This window comes from Diadema setosum, chromosome 4 (assembly GCF_964275005.1).
Source record: "Diadema setosum chromosome 4, eeDiaSeto1, whole genome shotgun sequence".
NCBI classification, from domain to species: Eukaryota; Metazoa; Echinodermata; class Echinoidea; order Diadematoida; family Diadematidae; genus Diadema; species Diadema setosum.
Window position 1 is genome coordinate 48052966 of NC_092688.1, and position 22330 is coordinate 48075295.

At 39.0% G+C, this 22330-nt stretch overlaps 2 protein-coding genes across 3 annotated transcripts; one reads left to right on the plus strand and one right to left on the minus strand.

The window, feature by feature from the left end:
- Positions 1-862: 862 nt before the first annotated feature.
- On the minus strand, positions 863-15374 carry LOC140227386 (zinc finger SWIM domain-containing protein 7-like). 2 transcript variants are annotated; one of them, XM_072307793.1, is made up of 8 exons: positions 15335-15374; positions 15004-15124; positions 11823-11911; positions 10114-10135; positions 9562-9667; positions 8812-8890; positions 4577-4602; positions 863-3727 (listed from the first exon to the last, which is right to left on the minus strand). In XM_072307793.1, the coding sequence occupies exons 3-8, from the start codon at positions 11899-11901 to the stop codon at positions 3602-3604; spliced, it is 438 nt and encodes a 145-aa protein (XP_072163894.1). In that variant the 5' UTR covers positions 11902-11911; positions 15004-15124; positions 15335-15374; the 3' UTR covers positions 863-3601. The 2 variants fall into 2 exon arrangements, with proteins under 2 accessions (XP_072163894.1, XP_072163895.1); XM_072307794.1 differs by lacking the exon at positions 15335-15374 and having other exon boundaries at positions 15004-15179.
- A 198-nt stretch (positions 15375-15572) lies between these two features.
- On the plus strand, positions 15573-21949 carry LOC140227388 (2-oxoglutarate and iron-dependent oxygenase domain-containing protein 2-like). Its single transcript, XM_072307795.1, has 7 exons — positions 15573-15728; positions 16873-16926; positions 17983-18093; positions 18691-18790; positions 19395-19519; positions 20609-20866; positions 21665-21949. Exons 1-7 carry the CDS (start codon positions 15603-15605, stop codon positions 21947-21949), a joined length of 1059 nt encoding a protein of 352 aa, XP_072163896.1. The 5' UTR covers positions 15573-15602.
- Positions 21950-22330: the final 381 nt, after the last annotated feature.

The window sequence follows — 22330 nt, forward strand, 5'->3', positions numbered from 1 at the left end:
GATACGGTGACACGACAGTTGCTCCTGTTTGCGCCGGTCTTATTTTCTCCAAGGACTATGAGATAGGGTCGTGATAGAGGTATACGTTTAATTTGATGCGAGGATGATATAGGATTATGTTTGTGGGTAGAATTAATGTTTGGCTTACCGTCACAGATTTTTCATTGGAGCAATTGTCGCCGGAGGTAAACGTCATGGAAGTACAGGAACTGATTGTTCAGAGTACGAAAAGGGGGAGGTTTATCTAGAAATCTACGACAGCGGGAGATGATCTTTTTTTTTTTTTTTTTTGTAATACATATGAAAGTTCGTTAAACCATCATCGACCTTCCCGAGGGTTCTGCTCTGTAGCCATCACACGTGCACACAAAGACATTTTATTTTTGTCTGAGGTAATGACACAGCACATACTTTGTATTGTCTTGCCTGTTTTGTAGTGTGTTTGTTCGAGTGTGTCAATACATGCAATGACAAATAAACGATTGGGGAACAAATTAATCTTTTGTCTCGCGAAGAAAATCGTAGACAAAAGATAACTGAAACACTCGTCACTTATCCCAAGTCACAAATTTCGATTTTTATGTTGCATTATTTTGTTAATGATTGTTTTCTCTATTCTGTATGTATATTTTGTTATGCTTACATGAAATCACATTGATTTCATTTTTTTTTCTTTTTTATGAGATGTGGAAAATAAACTTGAAACTTGATTTGTTCCCCAATCGTTACAGTACTGCATTCACCGCGATGGTCAACATCTACACAAGAATGACAAACAAAGTTTATATATTTGAGAATAAGCTGCTAGACAAAGAAAATATTAAGAAATATGGTATATTTTTGTCATAACTGCAAAACAATCTTTATGGTGTAACAAGTGTGGTACCACTGGAATGGTTTTATTTTGCTTTGATGATGAACTCACAAATGGTTCTTGGCCCAATTCTCGAACAAAATCTTCATGTATCTATACATACCGGTATAGATGTACCTTGTATAATGCATGATACACACATGAAAAAAAAAAATCTTACATTGACTGAAATAACTTGAATTTTCACTTTTAACATTTCCTCAAGATTAACAATCACCATTTATCATAACAAACCTATTCTGAAATGCCCCCTTCCAAAAACAACAACTACCAACCCTTATCTACATGTATATCTGATCATTGTACATGAACTTTGACTTTTCTCATGCTACATTATACACAAACAAATTAAAAAGCAAAACAAAAACAAAACAAATGTGTTACAGTTTCACCACTCTCAATGTCTGGGTACCTGAAGTTGATAGTTAACCAAGATGTAAATACCCCAGTCTATGCACATGATTTAAAATCATGATGAAGACTAAGTCAGTTCGTAGTTCCACTTTGCACATGAGCAGTAAAAAAATTCATTTGTACCAACAGGCATGATGGTTTTCAACTTCACTGGGATAAACATCTGCAATGCAATGATTATTCATGTTATCCTTGAAAATGTTTCTTGCCAGCACATCCACCTGACAGCAGGCCTGGTATTTGAGCAAGATTGGCATGAAAAGTTTCTTAAGGCCGTGTCACACCTTTCCGGGCAAGCCTTGCGTGCGACTTGCAAAGAACATTTTTTACTACCCGGAGGTCCCAGGAATGAGCCGCAGATGACAGTACCTAGCATGTATCTCACCCAAAGTCACCCGGAGGTGCGCACGCAAATCTTTTTACCCGCAACCATGTTTAGGCCCTGTCACACCTTTCCGGGCAAGCTATGCATTCTGTTGCGCGTAGGGATTTTCCAGCATACCGGGAATTTCTGAGGGCGAACAAGGATTTGGGCGAGTCAGTGCATGTGTCTTACTTGCTGGACGCGTTCTACTTAAATTCTACTTGCGGGTAATCTGTGTGACCTTTGAACCAGTCGCGTGGGGGCGGACAACTCAGTGAAAGAATTCCTCTGAAGGAATGACTGAAGTCCCATGGAATGTCATTATCTTGGCTGCATACGGGGACTGCGAAGTACCTGCTGGGGAGTTGCCTGCGAAGTGCTGCCGCCGAGGGCCTCCTACCGGCGTTCTGCGTGGACCTCTACGTACATTCCCGCGACTCACGCGGAAAAAGTTTTGGTCATGCTCAAAACTTGGCTGCGGTTAAATCAGACTTGCGTGAGCACCTCCGAGCAACTACGCGCTAGATACTGTCATGTGCGGACCAACTGCGGAGAGCTCCAGGAAGCAAATTTGTTTCCCCGCAAGTCAAGCCGCAAAACTTCCCCAGATATGGTATAACAAGGCCTTGAGCATGCTCAAAACTTGTTCCGAGTGAGTCGTGGGGTTCGCTCGCAGAGTTACACACAGAACATCAGTAGGAGACTCTTACCGGCAGCACCTCGCAGGAGTTGGCTCTCACGCAGGTCACACGGAATGCACGCAAGTAGAAGCTAAGTAGCACGCGTCTAGTAGGTAAGAAACAAATGTGAAAATTGCAAACATTCTTGTTCGCCCGCGGAAAATCTTCTACGTGCTGGAAACTACCTCCTCGCCACAAGCCCGCGTAGCTTGCTCGGAAAGACGTGACACGGCCTTTAAGTATGCAATGCATACAAAGAAATGGACGCTTGCCCCAGTTGGCGGACTATTCTGGTCACCTGGTCTGCACAAGTTCATGCTTTGTTTGAAAATGAATTCCATAAATTGTTATGTTAAGCAAGCTTATGCATCATGACAGTTTTATAACAAGTGAAGTGCTTAACCAACCGAGAAAATATAAAGGTCATTTGACCCACACATGCATGTGAACTTGTTATGAACTGGCTTACTGTACTTGGATCTCAGTCAGATTTGAAGGCAATAGTTCAAGCCTAGTTGCACTCGACAGCACGATCTTAACCCAAATGGGTAATGAAGCACGCTCAAATTGACATGTTCTAATGCCCACACACATTCAAAATACAATGTATTTCCCTCTTTTTATAACAATTCAAGGTTGGATTTTTTACATGGCTGCGTAAGTCAACATTGTGGTCTACCACTGAATTTATAATGCTGATAATGGAAAAACAATAGATATTAAGCCCAGCCCATGAAGGAGAATTCTTAACGTAGTACTCTACAGATGTGTACATTCCCATAGATTGCTTACTACTTGGACAACAGGTAACTCAGTACGTACATAAAGTATATAATACCGGTACATTAAAAAAAATCCTTGCTAGACTGCCTTTCTCTTTCTGAAGTTTGTGGGTTTCACTGACAGGGGTCTTACATACACTTAAACTCTTATTTTTTTGGTCTTGTCTTTCCTAGCAGATGTTATATCACCAAATATCACCATGACTTTGGGCTATTCATTGCTGCATCATTGAGATTCTCTCTCTTTGTGTGTTAACTTCCATCCATCTCTTTCAACATGACATGTTGGATACTTGAGCTGGGTATAGTGTATCCATTGTCTTGAAGGGATCATTTTCATACACTGTAGCAGTGGCAGTACATGTAAATGAACCAACACATCTACTCACTCACATCTCTCTATATGGAGTTTGTTTACTGTCACACAAATTACGTATGACTCTGGCAGAAAATCTGTCAATCTAAATTTCTATAGTCACATAACATTTCATGTTGGATCAACATCCAATTTGGCACATGATAGCAGAAGACTGGTCACATGATCATCAGATGATGTAGACTCCTTTACCAGTCCCATCGCTGATGACAGCAAGACGGCCAACATGTGCTTACACTGGATCAGAGAAAAATAGAATGGATCCTTCACTTTTTCCATGATGGAATGGCAAAAAGTTAAGCATTCAGTATAATAATCTTTGGATGAGTAACCTTACAATCACACACACACACACACACACACACACACTCACACACAAAAGTTGTACCTTGAGGGGTAATTGACACTTTAAAAATTGTTTCCATGAAAGCACACATACATTGTACATGTGTATTCAAGCCATAGACCTATAAAATATTTTTGAATACATTTGGGGGAAAATGGGAGGGTTTGAATGTTTGAATATGAGGCCCACATATGCAACATTGCCATCCTTGGAGCAACAGTTGTTTTGATAGGTAAAATGTACCATCTCTTTGGGAATGTACAAGAACGTAATACATGTATTATAAATCCTGTACATAATCATGGAAAATGCATACTTCGAAGAAAATTTTCATTTTGACAAAATGTGATAGTGAGATATCAGTTATGAACACAAATTATAACTTTACCAAGATGGCACCTCCTGGATGACACAAAGTGGGACTCACTGAATTTCAGTATTTTGCCTCATTTCTGTCAAATTCACACTCATATTCAGCTTATGTTCACATTTTGCATGTTACTCTCTGATTTCAGATCTCTTTCTCTCTCCATAAACCATGTTCGATATAGTGGGAGTACACTGTACCATCTGGTTTGCGGAAAATCATATGAAAATGTACCACTGTATATGATTGCCCTTTTGAATATCCTACATGTATTTGATATTTTTCATTTGGAAATTACTAATCAATGGATGAAAGCTTGTGAGCCATAAGAGAAATAAATTGAAGATAATGTCTAGCACAAGTAATTACTCACCATGGGTGCATCTTGCCTCTTGATTACTGCAAGAGAATAAAATTACTAGTTCTTGATAATTCTTACAAACAGTAAACAAAGTAAAACATTGGGCAGTCAGTAACACAAGCAAATACACAATAAATGACTGTTGTTGAGCATTTCTAGATTAACATGGTAGATATCATGGAACACCTTGGTCAGGAGTCAGAATATGGTTACAAAGAAGGCAAACTAAAAAAACAACAACATATATTTACACACACATACACACACATACACATACACATACATATATACCCGTTGTATATAGACCAGGGCTAGTCCTAGCAGCAACCCAGTGGCCTGGTGGCCCGGTGGCCTGGGACAAAAAATAAAAATAAACTAGAAATGTCGCTAAGGCGACTGGTATGCCTCCGCCATAAGGCATGATTCTCGTAATAGGTCTATAGTACATGTGGACAATGTATGATTACATCTTCACAAAATTGGCAAAATATCAAAATGACAAGTTTGTCACAAATGGGTTGAATGTTCACCTTCCTTGACCTAGGTTTAATTGGATGAATAGGAGAGCATGTATTTGGGGATTTAGGGACTTTAACTTGACTTTGACCCATTCATAAGTTTATGTATTGAGTAATTTTCAAGGTATGGAGAAGAGTGCAATTTTTGTATTGAAAAGTACAGTGTACATGTACATTGTTACCATTTTCATCTGGCCTTTGACCGTATAATTCATAGGATAATCACTGTCAGACAGAACATGCATAAATATGTAGAAAGAGTCAAGATAACTTGAGCGACTTCCGAGATATGGAGGAAAAAGTTAGTTCAGCACTTTCCCTTGATCTTTGACCTTTGACCTTTGGGGCAAAAAAAGAGAGAAAGTTTCCAGAGAATCTCTATTAGGTTATACATGCATACACCAAGTGTAAAAAAAGTAATCCTGCTGGCATGGCATAAGTGTGAGGGTAATAGTAAAATTTTGAAGTATTGCCCTTGACCTTTGACCCCTGACCTTTGACCCCATGAACCCTAAATTCTCTAGATAATCACTGCCAGTCAGTACATGTATATATACTAATGTTCCATGAAGATACCTTGAACAATTTCCAAGTTATGGAGAAAAAAGTGAAGTTTGAATATTTTTACTCGACCTTTTGACCTTTGACCTCACGACCCCAAACTTTCACCTGAGAATCTTAATTGGGCAATACATGTATACAGTAAGTTTCAAGAAAATATCTGCAGGCATAGCATAGATATCGTGGAAATATTGAAATTTTACGTATCTGACCATGACCTTTTGACCTTTGACCTTGAGCATGTGCACCCAACAGTTGATAGGCACAACTTCACCCCCAAATACACATACATGCCAAGTTTCATTAGGCTACCTTAAAAGGTTTTTTAGTTACGCTGTCCACAAAATTCATTACGGACGGACGGACGGAAGGACGGACGGACGGACAACCCGAAAACATTATGCTTCCCGCACCACTTCGTGGTGGAGGCATAAAAAATATATAGGTTAAGCTCCCAAATTTCTCAAAAGGCTTAGAATCAAAGCATTGATTCAAACTAGATTGTCATGTTTCCATTTATTTTGGGACACTACATCTTTTTTTTTCCCAGGCCACCAAAATTTCAGATTTAGAGATTTTAGAATCCTGAATGGGTCACCAGAAAATAGAAGAAGAAAAAGTTAGTGACAAGCCCTGTATAATTAGGGATCCAGGTGTGATGGAGGAATGACTGCTAGCAGAGAAAGGCAAAGTGAACATACTGCAACGACTGCCAGCAGTCATTCCTCCATCACACCTATTGACCGATTCGGGTTCGTTGAGGGCAGCAGACATTTCATGGCACTGGGCGCAGCCATAGTGGGTGTCTCAGCCGACCCCCCCTGCTCTCCCCCACCCCCGGGCAACATGTTTATCACGCACTTGTAACAAAGGTTCGCGCACTAAGCAAGCATTCGCGCACTCATTACGAGACGCCTATTGGCTAAAGCAGTTTTTCATTCTGCGCGCGTGCTAATGTAGGGAGAGGGGTGGGGAGTGGGAAGGGGGGGTTGGCTGAGAAACCCAGTAATGGCGCTGCCCATGCCAAAATTACACATAGTGCGTCACAGAATCGGTCAATACATAAAAATAATGCAGCACCCATCATGCACGAGGCCGAGCCCACTTCACCTTTATACATATTGAGGTGAAGTGGGCTATGCAACACTTCCATGCGTTCTCCAGTTCTTCATTGCATTACCCAAAGTGAATGACAGAGGGCAGCATACATGTTTTCTTGATAAGCACTGTTTGATTTGGGGGCCAGCTAGGCTAAACACACACACACGCACACAACAACAACAACAACAACAACAACATGATGATGAGACCCAGCAGGGCTAAGCACTAAAATCAAGTTCACTTTTCAAGCATCTTGCAGAATGTGATCGACTACGAAGAACACAGCATACATGATGAGAGGCTACCTGACAAGTTCAGTGAAAATCTGTCACAGAGTTTTCAAAAAGAAGCTGAAATTGTAAAAAGTATTCATAAAAGGATGATGCATGCCAGACACTTATGAGGTCAATAGCACAATCAGGGTATGCAATTGCGTAACAGGGGAAAAATGAGAAACTGGGTGAAAATGTTTTTTTTTTGCTGTTTGTTGTTACGGAGTGTTCAAATTTTCATTTCATGTAAAGAAAGAGTCCAAATTTTGCATTTTTTGTGCATAAATTAGCATTTTAATTAGGGGGGTCGAATTACATTAAAATGACTAGCATGGTAATACAGTATATTGGAAAAATTCATTAAAAAAAAAGAGAATGTTTTTTTCATCTGATATTGCTGAACTTCCTGATAAATATCCCTTTCATTCACCACCAGCACATAGCCATGACATATCACAAAATATGAATAAATGTCATATTTTCACTTCTCGAAATGGATGATCAATTTTGTAGGCATTATTTTGAATTCAAATAAAACCACTTTTACATATTTTATCATATTTCACTTTTTTGCCAAAGAGTGAAGAGGTGAAACTTTCAGGAATAGGTAACAGACATATATTGGCCATTATTACAAAGTTTTATGAAATTAGGGCTGGTACTTTGGAAGATATGATATTTTTCATCAAAAAATTATCTGTACAGTTTGACCTTGAATGTGTGCACACTGTTTGGATCCATTCTCATGTTTGTAAACACAGATAGAAGAATGAATGTGAGATTTATGATGACTTGAGTTGATATCCAAGCTGTGACACTCAAACAATGATATATTAAGGCAAAATACTATGTTTTTGCTTATGATATCTTTAGACATTGAAGAAGCATTGAAATATGAACACTGAACACTTATCATATATATCACCTTCATGCAGTATAACATGGGCATGGATCGGTCTTTTTTTTTTCTCAGCATTTTGTAAAAATATAAAAAATAAGTTCTTACTGCTCAGATTTGCTAAAATTTTCACACAATAGATTTCTACATATGTACAATTCCTGGCTTAAAAAACAAGGATATTCAATAAGGGGACAAGATTCTTTTAAGTAGTCAAATTAGGATATACCTCATTGAAAATACTGAAAAACGGCTGCACTTATTTTCCTCAGCATTTGAAAATGGCTCAAAACTCAAAACCGGCTGAACATTTATTGGCAAACAGCACACCATATTGTAGTGTGTCTTCAGCACTTTAAGGAAAGGCAGAAAAATAAGTTGTTTCTCCATGCATAGCTGTACAGCATGGGTTAAAAGGTCACAATGTCACAAAAATAAGCCAGCATTACACTCCTACCAGGACGGGACTTCAGACCTCATAACTTTCTCCAGCTGAAAGGACCACTCTTATTTACTGCATGCAAGCAATGCCAGGAAGAAATCCATTAATTTGATACCAAAAACATAGGGGTAGACTTAAAATATAGACCTGAAATCTTGATTTTACGTAAGTTGTAAAACGCATTTTTTGACGCATTACATGGGTTTTGTGGGATTTTTGGTAATCAATCTTTGATATTTAACAGTAAATGAGAAGAAATTAGCTATTGTATTACCACATGTGATTACTGATGTCTTAGCATGCTGCATGTGAATTTTTAAGTCAGTTGGTGCATTCTTTTAGAAGTTACAATTTTTTAAACTGAGAAAGTCATGATTGCATACCGTGATTGTGCTTATCACCATGAGCTAATAGTTCAGTGTACATTCATGTGTGTCAACGGGATTATGGCTTACCTGAAAATGCAAAAAATGGACAAGGACAATACTGGGCACTTGGAAGACAAAGATATGGTGTTCCAGAACTGCCGACGACCTGTGTGATACAGGAAATAAGCAAAGACTTAATACGTGGAGAATGCAGTTTGGCCTATTGAAAATCACATACAAGGAGACCAAAAGGCTTGCAGTACCCTTTCTACAGGCAGAAAGCAATCACAACATTCAGCTGACTTTGCCTCTGCTAGTATCAAATTCAATTTCAATTTTGGAGCTTAGCACAAAACAGACATGACACAGCTAAACTGATATTCTATTGGTGATATGAGTGTAACCAGGAGCCATTTTCCAGAAAAAAAATAACAAAATAAAATAAACCTTATCACTGAAAAACGAAAGAATTTAGAGCAACTGGACTGTTGTCCGTGTGTAACTGGGATGTCTACACCTTCTCCAGAAGTCTGTAGGCCTATATTCTGCCAAAGGGACATCATTGTGGCCCAACATTTACATATTGACAAAAGTTTGTGGATCATAATTTTATCATGACAGATGGAGAAACGATCTGATAACTAGAGTGCCATATACCCGGTATAAGCTCCTTTCACAGCAGAGGCACGAGACACAGCAAGCAATAAAGCAACCATGAGTAAATAACAAAATCATGAACCTGATTGAATTTATGATTCCATTCTATGAATAAAGACACTACAATAAATGAATTATGATCGATGTTGACATCAGGGATTAACAAACTAACATCTTTACCTCATATATTACTCTCCCAGAGGGGGTGCCAGTTAATTTGGTCACATTTTGGTGGTCAATAAGATCCAAGGCTTGCAGTACGGGAGGACCAAACATGAAATGCAACCTGGTAAAGAGACAGAAATAAACCAAATATTCTCAAGATACTGCTGGTACACACTAGCATCACTGTAATCTTCATGCGTGCACTTGTTCTATGAACAACATACAGATATCAAAATGATCCTTCAACAAACTACTCAAGCAAACTCTACAGCAAAGAAAACTACACATGAAAGTAGCCTGAAAAAAAAAAGTAAATATGCAGGATTTTCTTAAATGAAAACTGTGAAATCCTTGCTTGTCGGTGTCTAAAATTCATAGTCTGTGAATGTTGTGAGGTCTAGAACTTTTGACTTTATTTTTGAAGCATGCTGCTAAAGTATTTTGAAATCTAGTGTAAGTTCTATAGTGAAATTCAAAACTTTCATGAGTTTGCTTTGATTTTCATGTCACATACATTAGAATTGACACATTGCTACTATATCATTGCTTATTTGTTTTCTTACTTACGCTGACAGTATTTCATCGGTCACTGCAAGAAAAAAGAGAAAATGAGAGCAGTTAAATGAAGATATCAACCTCTGATCCCTGGTCCGTTTCATACACTGAATCTTAATGACAAGGGCAATTCACCTGCTTTTAGGATATCAATAAAATAATAACAGAAAATGTTATACAGTTAAACTCGCCTAAGTCGACGTCGCATATGTCGAATAATCGCGTAAGTCGATGATTTTAAAAAGTCCCGATTTTTCCCCATTGACTTACGTGTATTAATTCACTCACAAGTCGAATTTTGTAAGTCGAATACTCGCCTAAGTCGATGAAATTCCAAGAACACTTTCACGGAAAAACCATTGAATTCACTGTGCGTAAGTCGAATAAGATTTGATCGTGTAATAAATCACTGTCATTTATTATTCATTATTTATTACTCATTATTATTTTGTTTGTCAGATGAGTTTGAGGTGACAAAAAAAAATGATCTAAAGTATCAAAATTCAAAGCGATCACACCGCATGCGATCGTTGAACTCTCTTCGTGTTTGGAGGTCCGCTGGTACAGCCCTGTCAGCTGTCGCGCTACGTACGTATGTACAGCGACTGGGCTGTGTATTGCTCCACTCGTAGTAAGGCGTTCGTACAGTACACATGCGTTCATTTACATGTACAGTATAGTACTGAGCTTTGCAGTGTAGCTTTGCAGTGTAGCTTGGCATTTGCAGCGCTGTGCAGTGGAGTGGTTATGGATGAAGCTGCGGAGTTTTCAAAGCGGAAAGTAGTTGGAAAGTTACGGGCACGGGTAAATCAGAATTGCACCTCTACACGCATTTCAAGCCACGGTATGGTAAACTGGAATCAATCACTGCTCAAATGTCGTTCATATTCACTTCCCCAAGGTTTAACAAGGGTGTAAAGTAATCGGACCTGTTCCAATACTAATGCACTGTCCATACAAAGTTAGCCGGGGCCCTGCCGGGCGACCCGTGCTGCGGCACACCGCTCCAGCTCTCGGCTTCAGAGTAGACAACATACATGTACATCATACATAATTATGTACGTGTGGTGTAACTGTAAGTCGATTTTTCTTCGACTTACGCACAAGTCGAAAATCGCCTAAGTCGATGTGTGTTGCTCAGTCCCGAGAAGATCGACTTATGCGAGTTTAACTGTATTATCTTTCGTGTAAATTTGCCTTTAATCTTGATACAGAATAAACAGAACTTTTCTTTTCAGTAAATTTCTCTACAAATTTATCTCACATAATTTCATCCAAAGTTCAAAATAAAGACTTACATTTATACAATATAGCAATTTATTTATTTTTTTCTCTATGGTGGAGGGCATGGATTCCTATCATCAAAAACATTCATGACTTCTGAAATCTGGGGATCCAGATGTGCAGGGTGCCACCATACTTTTTATTCTTTGTATCCTAAATTTGGCTTCCAGGTTAACTAAATACACTAAACAGCAAGGAAAGAGCAGTACAGAATGAATTTCACAATGATATAAATTGAACGAATGAACAAAATACATGAATACGAGACTCTACACAACCACAACAAAAACTTCTTTGGTTCCCTCAAACTATTGTTGACAGTGCCTCAGCTTATGTTGCGAGTAATGACAAATTAAGAAGACATGACCTCACATAAAATGATTGCTATGAATGTTAATCTGTATGCAAACTATATACTTTTTATCTTTCATACTTACATGTTCCATGCTCCTCATGAACAGCCTTAGCATGCTGCAGTAACTCAAGATGAACTTCTTCTATGACCTTTGCTGCCATGCTTCCTGACCTGTGAAAGGAAAAAAAATATTGGTGATCTATCACAATTTTAATTTTTTATTATCTACATTATATGATGCAATTTTGAACTACAACAGAAAGTAGAATGTTTTTTGGCGAGTAGGCCCTACTGTCGTACATGAACTAGTGAGGCAGCAACCACATACAGGAACTCGTAGGACATTGGGTGCTGTTTAAAAGTGGGAGTAAAAAAATAGCATCTGCAGAGCAATGAAGGGTGAGCGGTGCTATAGGCAGCTTGGCACGCAAAGAATCAATAGCAGAGACTCCAACCTCAAGCACCTTCTGATCTGGAGATTCTCCCGCCTGAAACCCTACAGCAAATGGGAGACTCCAACTTGATGTGCGTGAAGTTCCTTGTGGCTGGGGTCCAGCTCTAGGGTTCTACATGATCACATGCGATCTAAGGTTTATTTTTATGCCTCCGCCACGAAGTGGTGCCGGAGGCATTATGTTTTCGGGTTGTCCGTCCGTCCATCCGTACGTCCATCTGCATTCGTTTACGCGATAACTTGAGAAATATTGACTGGAATTTTACCAAACTTGGTCCAAGTATAAAGTATGATGGGGCAATTATTTGATTAGATTTTGGGTGAAATCAGCGAAAGGTCGAAGGTCAAGGTCAAATCATGAAATTGTATCCGTTTACGTGATAACTCAAGACTGGATCGAGCAAATTTCACCAAACTTTGTCCGAGGATGATGTATGATGGGAAAATTACATGATTAGTTTTTTAGTGAAATCGGACAGAGGTCAAAGGTCAAAGATCAAGGTAAAATCCTAAAATTTATCTGTTTATGTGAGAAGTCAAAACTGGATGAAGCAGCTTTTACCAAACTTGGTCCAAGAATGATGTATGATGGGACAATTAGTGGAGGAGATTCTAGTGACATTGGTAAGAGGTCAAAGGTCAAAAGGTCAAGGTCAAATGCTAAAAATGTTGCTATTTCTCCCATATCTATGCAATGCCCGAAGGTATTTTATTGAAACTTATTGTAGACATGTACTACTGCGTAAAGATTCTTCAGAGAGAGTTTCATTTCATAAGGTCAAAGGTCAAAAGGTCAAAGGTTAGGTGAAAATGTTGCAATTTCACTTTTCTCGCAAACGGTTCAATGTATCTTCATGGAACTTGGTACATATGCATGTACTGACTGGCAGCTAGGGATTATCTAGGGAATTTAGGGGTCATGGGTCAATAGCCAGGGGTCAAAGGTCAAGGTCAACTCCTCAAAATTTTACTGTTTCCCTCATATACTAGTATGCAATGCTTGCATTATTAGTTTTAAAACTTAATATATACATGTACTGTATTACCTAATGGAGATTATCTGGGAAATTTCCAGCCAGAAGGTCAAAGGTTAAGGGTCTAAGGTCAGGTTTAGATTTTAAAAAAAAAAATCTATTTTGTACTGTAATTACACTCTTTCTTCATATCTTGAAAATTACTTAAAGGGAATGGCTAGTAACCGATCAGTGGGAATGCTGAGGGATTGTTCCAATCCTTGTGGGATTCATTTAAGAGTACATTATATCTACTGTTGTGTGAAAAATATTTGCTTCAGAACGGTCTCATATTCAAGTAATGTGCAGATTAATGCCTGTCACTGACCAGGCACGCTAACCTGGAAACATTAAACTGCACATTACTTGAATATGAGACCATTCTGAAGCAAATAATTTTCACACAACAATAGATATATAGTGTACTCTTAAATGAATCCCACAAGGATTGGAACAATCATCCCCCAGCATTCCCACTGATTCCCACTGATCAGTTACTAGCCATCCCCTTTAATGCATAAACTTATAACAGGGTCGGTCAGAAGTCAAGTAAAAATCCTCATTTCCCCAAATATGTGTACCTGCACTCTCAGACAATTATAGCAAACCCAGTTTGAGGAAAGTGAACATTCAAGACATTTCTGACAAACCTGTCATATCAATATTTTGCCAGTTATGTGAAACTGTCATCACACATTGTGAAGACATTGTACTATACACCTATTGGGAGAATCATGCATTATGGCGGAGGCATATCAGTCACCATAGCGACATTTCTAGTTCAACATACGATGACACTTAGAAACCATTTCAAGCGGGAGAAATAAAATCTCAAAGATGCGGGAGAACAGGAAATTTTGCAAAAATGGGCTTTCAGCAGGAGATCTCCCATCGAAAGCGGGAGAGTTGGAGTCTCGATCTGCAATAGATGGAACTGAAACCACTTGAAGGCAGAAATATCCCACAATACACATGACGCTGGGGAAAAAGCTGTAATGCCAAAATGGTTAAGTGGGAGGAAAGAATTCTAGCTACACTGTATGTTTGAATTGCAGGTGATGTCCTCTAGCTTGGTAGAAAGAAGGGCACAAAAAAGGTGGTACGGCTGGAATGCAGAGACTCCAACCCAGGCACGGCACCTTCTGATCTGGAGTCCAGTGGAGATTCTCCCGGCCGCCTGAAACCCCTAGCAAAAACAAAGTTCCTTGCGGTCTAGAGTTCTAGACGCTCTCTCGCACTATCTATATAAGGCTTATTTTTCAACATACATGTTGTACAATGAAATTAAGTAGGAAATTATTTCAAGCAGGAGCTAACACTAACAGGAGATTCTGCAAAAATGGGCTTTTGGCGGGAGATCTCCCATCGAAATGGGGAGAGTTGGAGTCTCTGGGAATGGCGATAAATATCCACTGACAAATTTTGTTAAGCATGGTGACCTTGCTGTGGGCTTGACATTCAGGGATTGAGGAGACTACCATTGGGCATTGGAGCTCCCTCAGCATTTGTGGGACACTAACTGCTCTATGTTAGTGTTAGCGTTGGTGGGAATCTCGACTTGATAATGATAGCTTCCTCAAGTTTTAAACTCTGAGGAAATGCCCTCCTCCTGGCATAAACAATTAAGGATCAGCGGAATTACAAAACCTGTCTGCCAATCAATTATTGTCGAGTATAAATTTAATTTTTTTTTTTCCGAGTAAGTGCAGCAGTCAATCATCTCGTGTATTTTCACCCTATGTACTATAACAGCATCTATAATATGTACTGAGCTCTAATTTTACTCCACTACTCACGTCCTCAGCAAGGCAGGCAGTCAAACCTTTACACTTGTTACTGTGTTGGGTACCGTACGTCTTACGCAATCCGGAGATCATCTGCTACATCATGACGATGCCCGATGACATGGTCGTCTAACTGGAAGTAATGATAACACACAGCTACTAGGGTGTACTAGTACTAGTACTGTTCAGATTGACCGACAAGTATGTCTAATTCCGCGAAAAACCTCTCATTTTAATAGTAATGCCATGGCATTTGCTGCCATGCTGGGTCAGAAAAACTGACCCAGCAAATGCCATTAGAGATCTACTATAAATGAGAAGTTTTTCGCGGAATTAGACATACTTGTCGGTCAACTGTTCAGAGTGACTCTCCTTTAGGCACCCCTACCAATATTTATTTTGAAATGACCGGGTATGGATCAGCAGTGTGACGTGGAACTGTTGACCTGCACCTGTCCACACGTGTACCTCGATCATGATCACTAACTTCATAGCGCGCGCCACGATCCTTCAGGCTTCACACTATAGCACAGCCTATCGCTCGCCGCCGCGCCGCCGCTTGCTGCGGCCACAACCGCGCCGGCCAGCCCACTCATCGGAACTTCAAAATAATGAGTCCTACCAAGCGATTTTTCGTTTGTGGGTGCTTTTTTACGCACAACATTTTTCTCAAAAAGTTCAAACAGCATGTCACTTATTTTGGTGATGATGATCTCTTCATGGATTCATGGAGTAAGGTGGGAGAACAACTTTTGTTAGACTCTAATCTCGTCTATACTATCCATTTTTTTTTTCTTTTACCCTGTGCCCCATTGGGTGATAATGACACGACAGGTGCTTTCAGAGACCGAGCTAGTGTAGTCCCACTCGCGCATTGTTGTGTGAGTGGACTAACACGTTAGTTACACATTTACTTTTTGTTTTCACTAGACACCTACTAGTACTTAGGCCTAGTGTTTTGTTTTTTGTTTTTATTTTGTATTTAATGTTAAATGGACCTTGAACTTTGATGGATAATTCCTGAAGAAGCTCTTTCCGAACTAGACTGGGATGGGACAATGACGACGGGACCATTTCAAGTATTGGGGGGGGGGGGGGGGGGCTATACTCCAGTTTTACATTAGTTCCTATTAAAATGTACAATCTCATTCCTACTACCACTGCACCGTAGTACCACTACCAGTTTAACACTTCGTATCCGGGCAATTACCCCCAGAGGGCAATTACCCCCCGGCTAAATACTGGTTAGTGGTAAGGTTAGAGTTAAGATTAGGGTTAGAGGGTTAGGTTTAGTGTTAGGAGTTTGGGTATGGTTAGGATTAGTTTCAGGATTAGGATCAGGATTAGGGACAGGGGAAGGGTCCGGGGTAATTGCCCAGGGGGTAATTGCCCTAGACCCGTAACACTTTATCATACTCTAGTCATAGACATAGATCTAGTTAACTTTCTTCTAGAGCCGGCTGTTATAGTAAGCGTTCTAGATCAAGCTAGATAGAGGTAACAGGCAGGCGCAAGAGACACTGCTGAGCTGACGTGCTGTACACGTGTAGTGTAGAGACAACCAACGAAAAAGGCTGTGTTTGATGCTCGATGTGTCGTAGATTGGTGAACTGGGTGATACTGGATATAACAGTAAATTTAACTGCAAAACACAGCCCAAACGCAAAGCGTCAGTATAAATGTGTACAAAGAGCGACCCGGGGTTAGATATAACAGATATTATTAACCTGCTGATGAGGACAAGTCCAGAGTCTGCTCGGGCAGGGGCTATGGGAAATACATGTTACTTGTACCGTAGCAAAGTCAGTCCGTCCTCAATACAATGGGTTAAAAGTCTTTTCAAAGTCATTTCACTTCACTCTTGTGACTACTTTCACACAGACTTTGGAGAACAAAGGTTGCACAGATGAAGAGCTACCAACTGTACTCTGCCAGGTATTCAAATTTTATAACATTATTTATGTGATCCACATCAAAATGAAAAGTTTGCATAGTTGGAAGCTGCAAATTATCTCTTGATTTGTGATCTACCATGATGGATGTAGATTTGCCTTGGTCTGAACAAGTGTTGTTCAGGTCTAATAAGAACTCGTTTGATGTTTGATTGGTGTGTTTTCATCTTCTTTGTCATGACATTTGTAATTGTTTGTATCTTTTTGTATCGCATGTTTTTCATGCTGAAGTGATCAAAATCTATGTTTCAAATCTTGGTATTTCATCAAGTATGATAAGAACCTGTGTTTGTGTGTGACCTGCATGATAAAACCACCACTAGTACAAAAAAAAAAAAAAAGAAGAAAGAAAATCACCAGACACTGATTTGTAATTAAAGGGCAGACTCTCCAGCATTAAAATGACATACCAGTATTTCAAATATAGATATGGACATTCCTTCTTTAATACTCATGTATTTTTTTTTTTTTTTTTTTTTTTTTTTTTTTTTTTTTAGAAAACGTGCCCTGTGGAAAAGTATTTAACTCCAAAAAAAAATGTAGCATTTTGGATTTGTGATGCACAGTCAAGTTTATATCAGTCAATAAGTTTGAAAGCAAGAGAAAAAAATTGGAAATTGTTTTTAAAGATCAGTTTGTTTGAAATTACATCAATTTCAAGTGAAGTCTTGTCGATTATGTCATTCAGCTATTAGACCAAAACTACTAGATGCCTCAGATCTTTGCACTGTGTGTGATTTAGGAAACAAAGTATTAAAGTGTCTTACACTGGACATGTCTGCCTCATACAGTGTAAGAGGCTGTGAGTCTTTTTTTGTGTGTGTGTGTGTTTGTATAGTTACTGTGGTTCATTAGTTTGTTATTGTTATACAGTTGCATATTGTCTTCTGCCTTGTGTTCATTTGGATATACACAATGATGATTGGTACATACTAAAATTTGAATTTATATTGCCACTGTGTTATATCTCATGCTTTACTGAAATTGTGTGCTGATGACAGTGAGTTGTGAATTTCTGATCACTGCAAATTGGTTAAAGGTGAAGGCTGAGGTGGAGAGGAGAAGAAATCTTGGCAGACAATGTGTGGACAGGACAGAGAAAATATCAGCTGGATACAAGCCTCTTCATCCCCAAATCTACATGCTTAGGGTGAGCTTCTTGCAATATTTAGCAAACAAAAAGATAGGGCTACCTACTGTATTAACTGGGAGGATAATGGTGTGCAATATTAAAGCAAGATATTAAATCTCATGTTTGGGCCTGTTTCAGGAAACAGTAAAAACAACTTGAATTTGCAAAAATTGCAGCTACCCAAATAATATTTCTAAAGATAATATTTAGCCTACCACATATCATTAGGCATTCTAGTAGCTGTGATTGTTCGGAACCTTACTATTATTCCATGATGAATGATTTCTTCATTTCGTTGTTTAGCTTGATGTAGAAACGATATTAATCACATCTTTGTCCTTAAAAAAAAAAAAATATATATATATATATATATATATATATATATATAATATATATACTTTATAGAAATACTGCTGATGTCTTTACAGCAGCATTCTTATAAATGACAACAGGTCCCTTCAAAACTTATTGATTTTTTTTTTTTTTTTTTTTTTTTAATGATGGAAAAGTCAACATTTTCTTTTTTGATGACAATGTAAACAGATTTACTCTGTGTTTAAATGACTCTGCACCTTGGAATGAAAGTTGATTGCTTGATGTTTGATTTGTTTCCAGGATTCCTACTTTTCCCATGAGTTTTTGAAGATTGTAGATTACTGCAAGACCCATGGTGCCACAGCAGAGGGACTGGCTGAAAAGTTGACAAAGGAAGAAGGTTAGCTTCATTGTCATTTAAAAGAAAGGCATGTAGCCGGGCCTGCACATATTCCAGCCATGAATGGTGCAAGCAGAAATGATGACAGATCTGACTGTGGAGACCAACCTTGAGTGAGAGTTTGAAGTGAGACACTACGGGGGAGCATAAAAGTGACCGGGGAGGGGGTTGTGGAAGGGTGTCTAACCCTAGCACATTCTTATTAAGTCTAAAGGTAGCTAGCTGTGCACAAACTCTTCATTGTTTCAATGTCTTTTGCACTTGTGTGTGTAGTGTGTACCCAAAGTCATGCCCTACAATAACCTTGTTACACTGCTCTCTGTGTATGCCTCATTGTTTTTGTTTTGTTTTTTCGAAATGAAGATGTCTTCCTCCAGATACAGTATGTTTTAGCCACAGGAAAACTTTTCAAATGGCCCACCATCACTTTATCATGTTTATCCAATTGCTGTCTGGTATATGACTAACCTATACATTTATGCTATGTGTGATATGCAGAGGTAGAGTCTTCTAGTGAAATGTTGATATATGACATGTAACATCTTTACATCTTGTCCCTTAGCTGAATGACTCTTATGCCTTCTTTCACTGTGTCTTTGTCTAGGGAGTAGAGTCTTCTCATTCCCAGTTTTCACCGGTGAGTTTTGTGACCTCTTTGTGGAGGAGATTGCCCACTTTGAAGCATCCCCGCTGCCCAAAGGAAGACCTAACACCATGAACAATTATGGAGTGAGTTCAACCTCTCTATTTTCCAGCCTGGATAAAGGAATGGGATAGTGTTGTCTGAGGTGGGGATTCGGTTTTTAATGTTTTGCGAGATATTTAGCAACCACTCAATGAAATGTTACAGAGCATACAACTCTAAGGGGAACTGAAAGTTTATTTGATGGAAATCGGTTTTTAAATGACTGAGATATCCAGAAACAAAGTAAAACAAAGGGATCCTGATAAAAGTTGTGGCCTGTTGCATTTTATTAGGATTGCTTTGTGTGGCTATCTCAGACATTTCAAGACCAATTTTCATCAAATAAACTTTGAATTCCTCTAAGAATTACATGTTCTTTCATATTTCATAAGAAGTTTCTCTTTTATCTCGCAAACACACACACACACACACTCACACACTCACACACACAAAAGTTGGAAACCTGCAGCCCCATCTAAACCGAAACTGTACCATCCCTTTAACATTAAGGTATCCTCTGCTTTAAAGTTAGTTAATAGAGGACTCATTTGGATTAGTATGTGCTGTTATCACCTGGTGCTGAAGGTTTAATAGAATATTGCATACTGTACCAGCAATTTTTATCTTATTTGAGGAGTAAGAGTGCAGGCATTGTTTATCTGGCCTTTCTGATTTGAAAGCAAAGTTTATAGAAAGCCTCATCTAAATACCCAGTATGAAGCACAAGTTTCTGGTTTAGGAGTGAGAAAGAATGTAGCAATCATATTTTCTGTAATTTTTTTATGTGTTATGTGTTTTTCCTACCTATACACCAGCGTAATACCATGACCTGTTTCATTTAGTGATCATTTCCAGACCTCACATTGATTGTTATCATACATGCTCACACAATAAGTCTTCATTTTGTGATGCACCCAATCTAGTATCTCCCATTTATGATGTTTCACCTAAGAAACCTTCAAGCTTAATCCTTAGTCTGCTGCTAATGCTGTGCTACTGTGAATGTCCGGTGCTGCTTTACTCAGTGTAATGATCATTGTTGTACCAGGTGATGAGTGAAACCTTTGTATATTTTGTGTGGTTCCAAAGCTTGCAAGGGATTAAATCATCTCATCTCATCTCACTTCAATCAGGTTCTCCTAATGGAGCTTGGCTTTGATGAGAACTGCCTGGATCCCCTGAGGATGAAGTACCTGTTGCCCCTGACGACCTTACTCTATCCGGATGTTGGGGGAGATGCACTTGACTCTCATCGGGCCTTCGTTGTGAAGTACAAACTGGGAGAGGATGTGGACCTCAACTATCACTTTGACAACGCAGAGGTGACAATCAATGTCAGTTTGGGGAAAGAGTTCAGTGATGGAGAGCTTTACTTTGGAGATATGAGACAGGTACAAACATGGGTCATGCCTTTTAGTTGTAGCCAACACAATTCATGAACATATTCAGATATCAAGTAGTTAAGTGTTTCAATGCAATTACTGTATATGCCAAATATTTCGCAAGGTTTTTATTTTTGCAAATTTTGAGAGTCAGGTACTCTTTGTGAATTAAAAACACAAAATTATTAACTCTAATCCTTGACCTGAATGGATGTGCATGCATATATTTCTGTGTTCAGTACTGTACTCTATGATTTCGATTTTAACCAATTGCTTAATTGTCAGGAAGTCCCAATTCTCAAAATATTAGACTCAATATTATATGGTGTATACAGTAATTCATGAAAGGATGCATTTCCAGATTGAGTATCCATACGATTTCTCTCTGTGTAGATTATGTTTAAGATAAATGCATATAAATCTGTTTTCACTCATTCCATGATGTGTCACCTATATGTATGAATTAAATTCCTAAACTGACTGCTACAAGTAAGCTTATTGGTGCCTGCATTTGTTCTGCAACATACTGTAAAAGTGGATTTTTTTGCACAAGTATTTTTTTACGCTTGGCTGGGTAAGATGAATTTCGCATGTTTTTAATTCTGCAAAGTCAAGACAATAACTACTGAAACATATGGCATACAAAAATACTTGTGCTGTTATTTTGTGCTAGCTTCTGGTGGAGCAAAATGTGTGAAAATTTTCACTTTTACAGTCAATCATTCATAAAACCACAGACAGTGTGTATTTGTGTGCATGTAAGACATGCCTTTAATTTTATTGATTGCATCTTACCCAATTTTGTAGATTCCCAGAGATGGTGTGAAGTACACAAGATTCCAGCACAAAAGGACCTTTGGTCTTCTGCACCGCGGCCAACACATGCATGGAGCAATGCCCATCAGTGACGGGGAACGCTACAACCTCATTATATGGATGCGGTCGTCACGGCAACGGAATGCACTTTGCCCCATGTGTGACGAGGAGCCAGAGCTGGTGGAGAGTGTTGGATATGGTGATGGGTTCACGTCTGATGGAAGGCCAGCCCAGAGATCAAGTCCAGAGACTGTTGACATGTGTGTGACTCTCTGACCGCTGTCAATCTTTACTAAGCTGATGTGAGGCTGTGTTTAATGTGGCTAGCTCAAAGTTGGCTTTTGGACATTCGTTTCAGGCTGGCTAAGGCTGTGCCATACTCATATGTTGGTGGTTACACCATAGCTGCCAACATTTGAAATTCAAAATTAGTAATGATCAGATAAAAAACACAGAAATGTGCGCGAAGCGCACATCACGAGCGCGAAGTCCTTGCGGCCGGGGTCCAGGGCCCACTTAAGGGCCCTGGAAGCTCTGGGGTTCTAGACACTCTCTGGTGCAATCTGAGCCTTTTTTTGGAGCATTTTAACCTTTCTCCCCATTCCTGGATTACATCAATGCAAAGCTATTTCTTCACATACATAACAATTAACATAT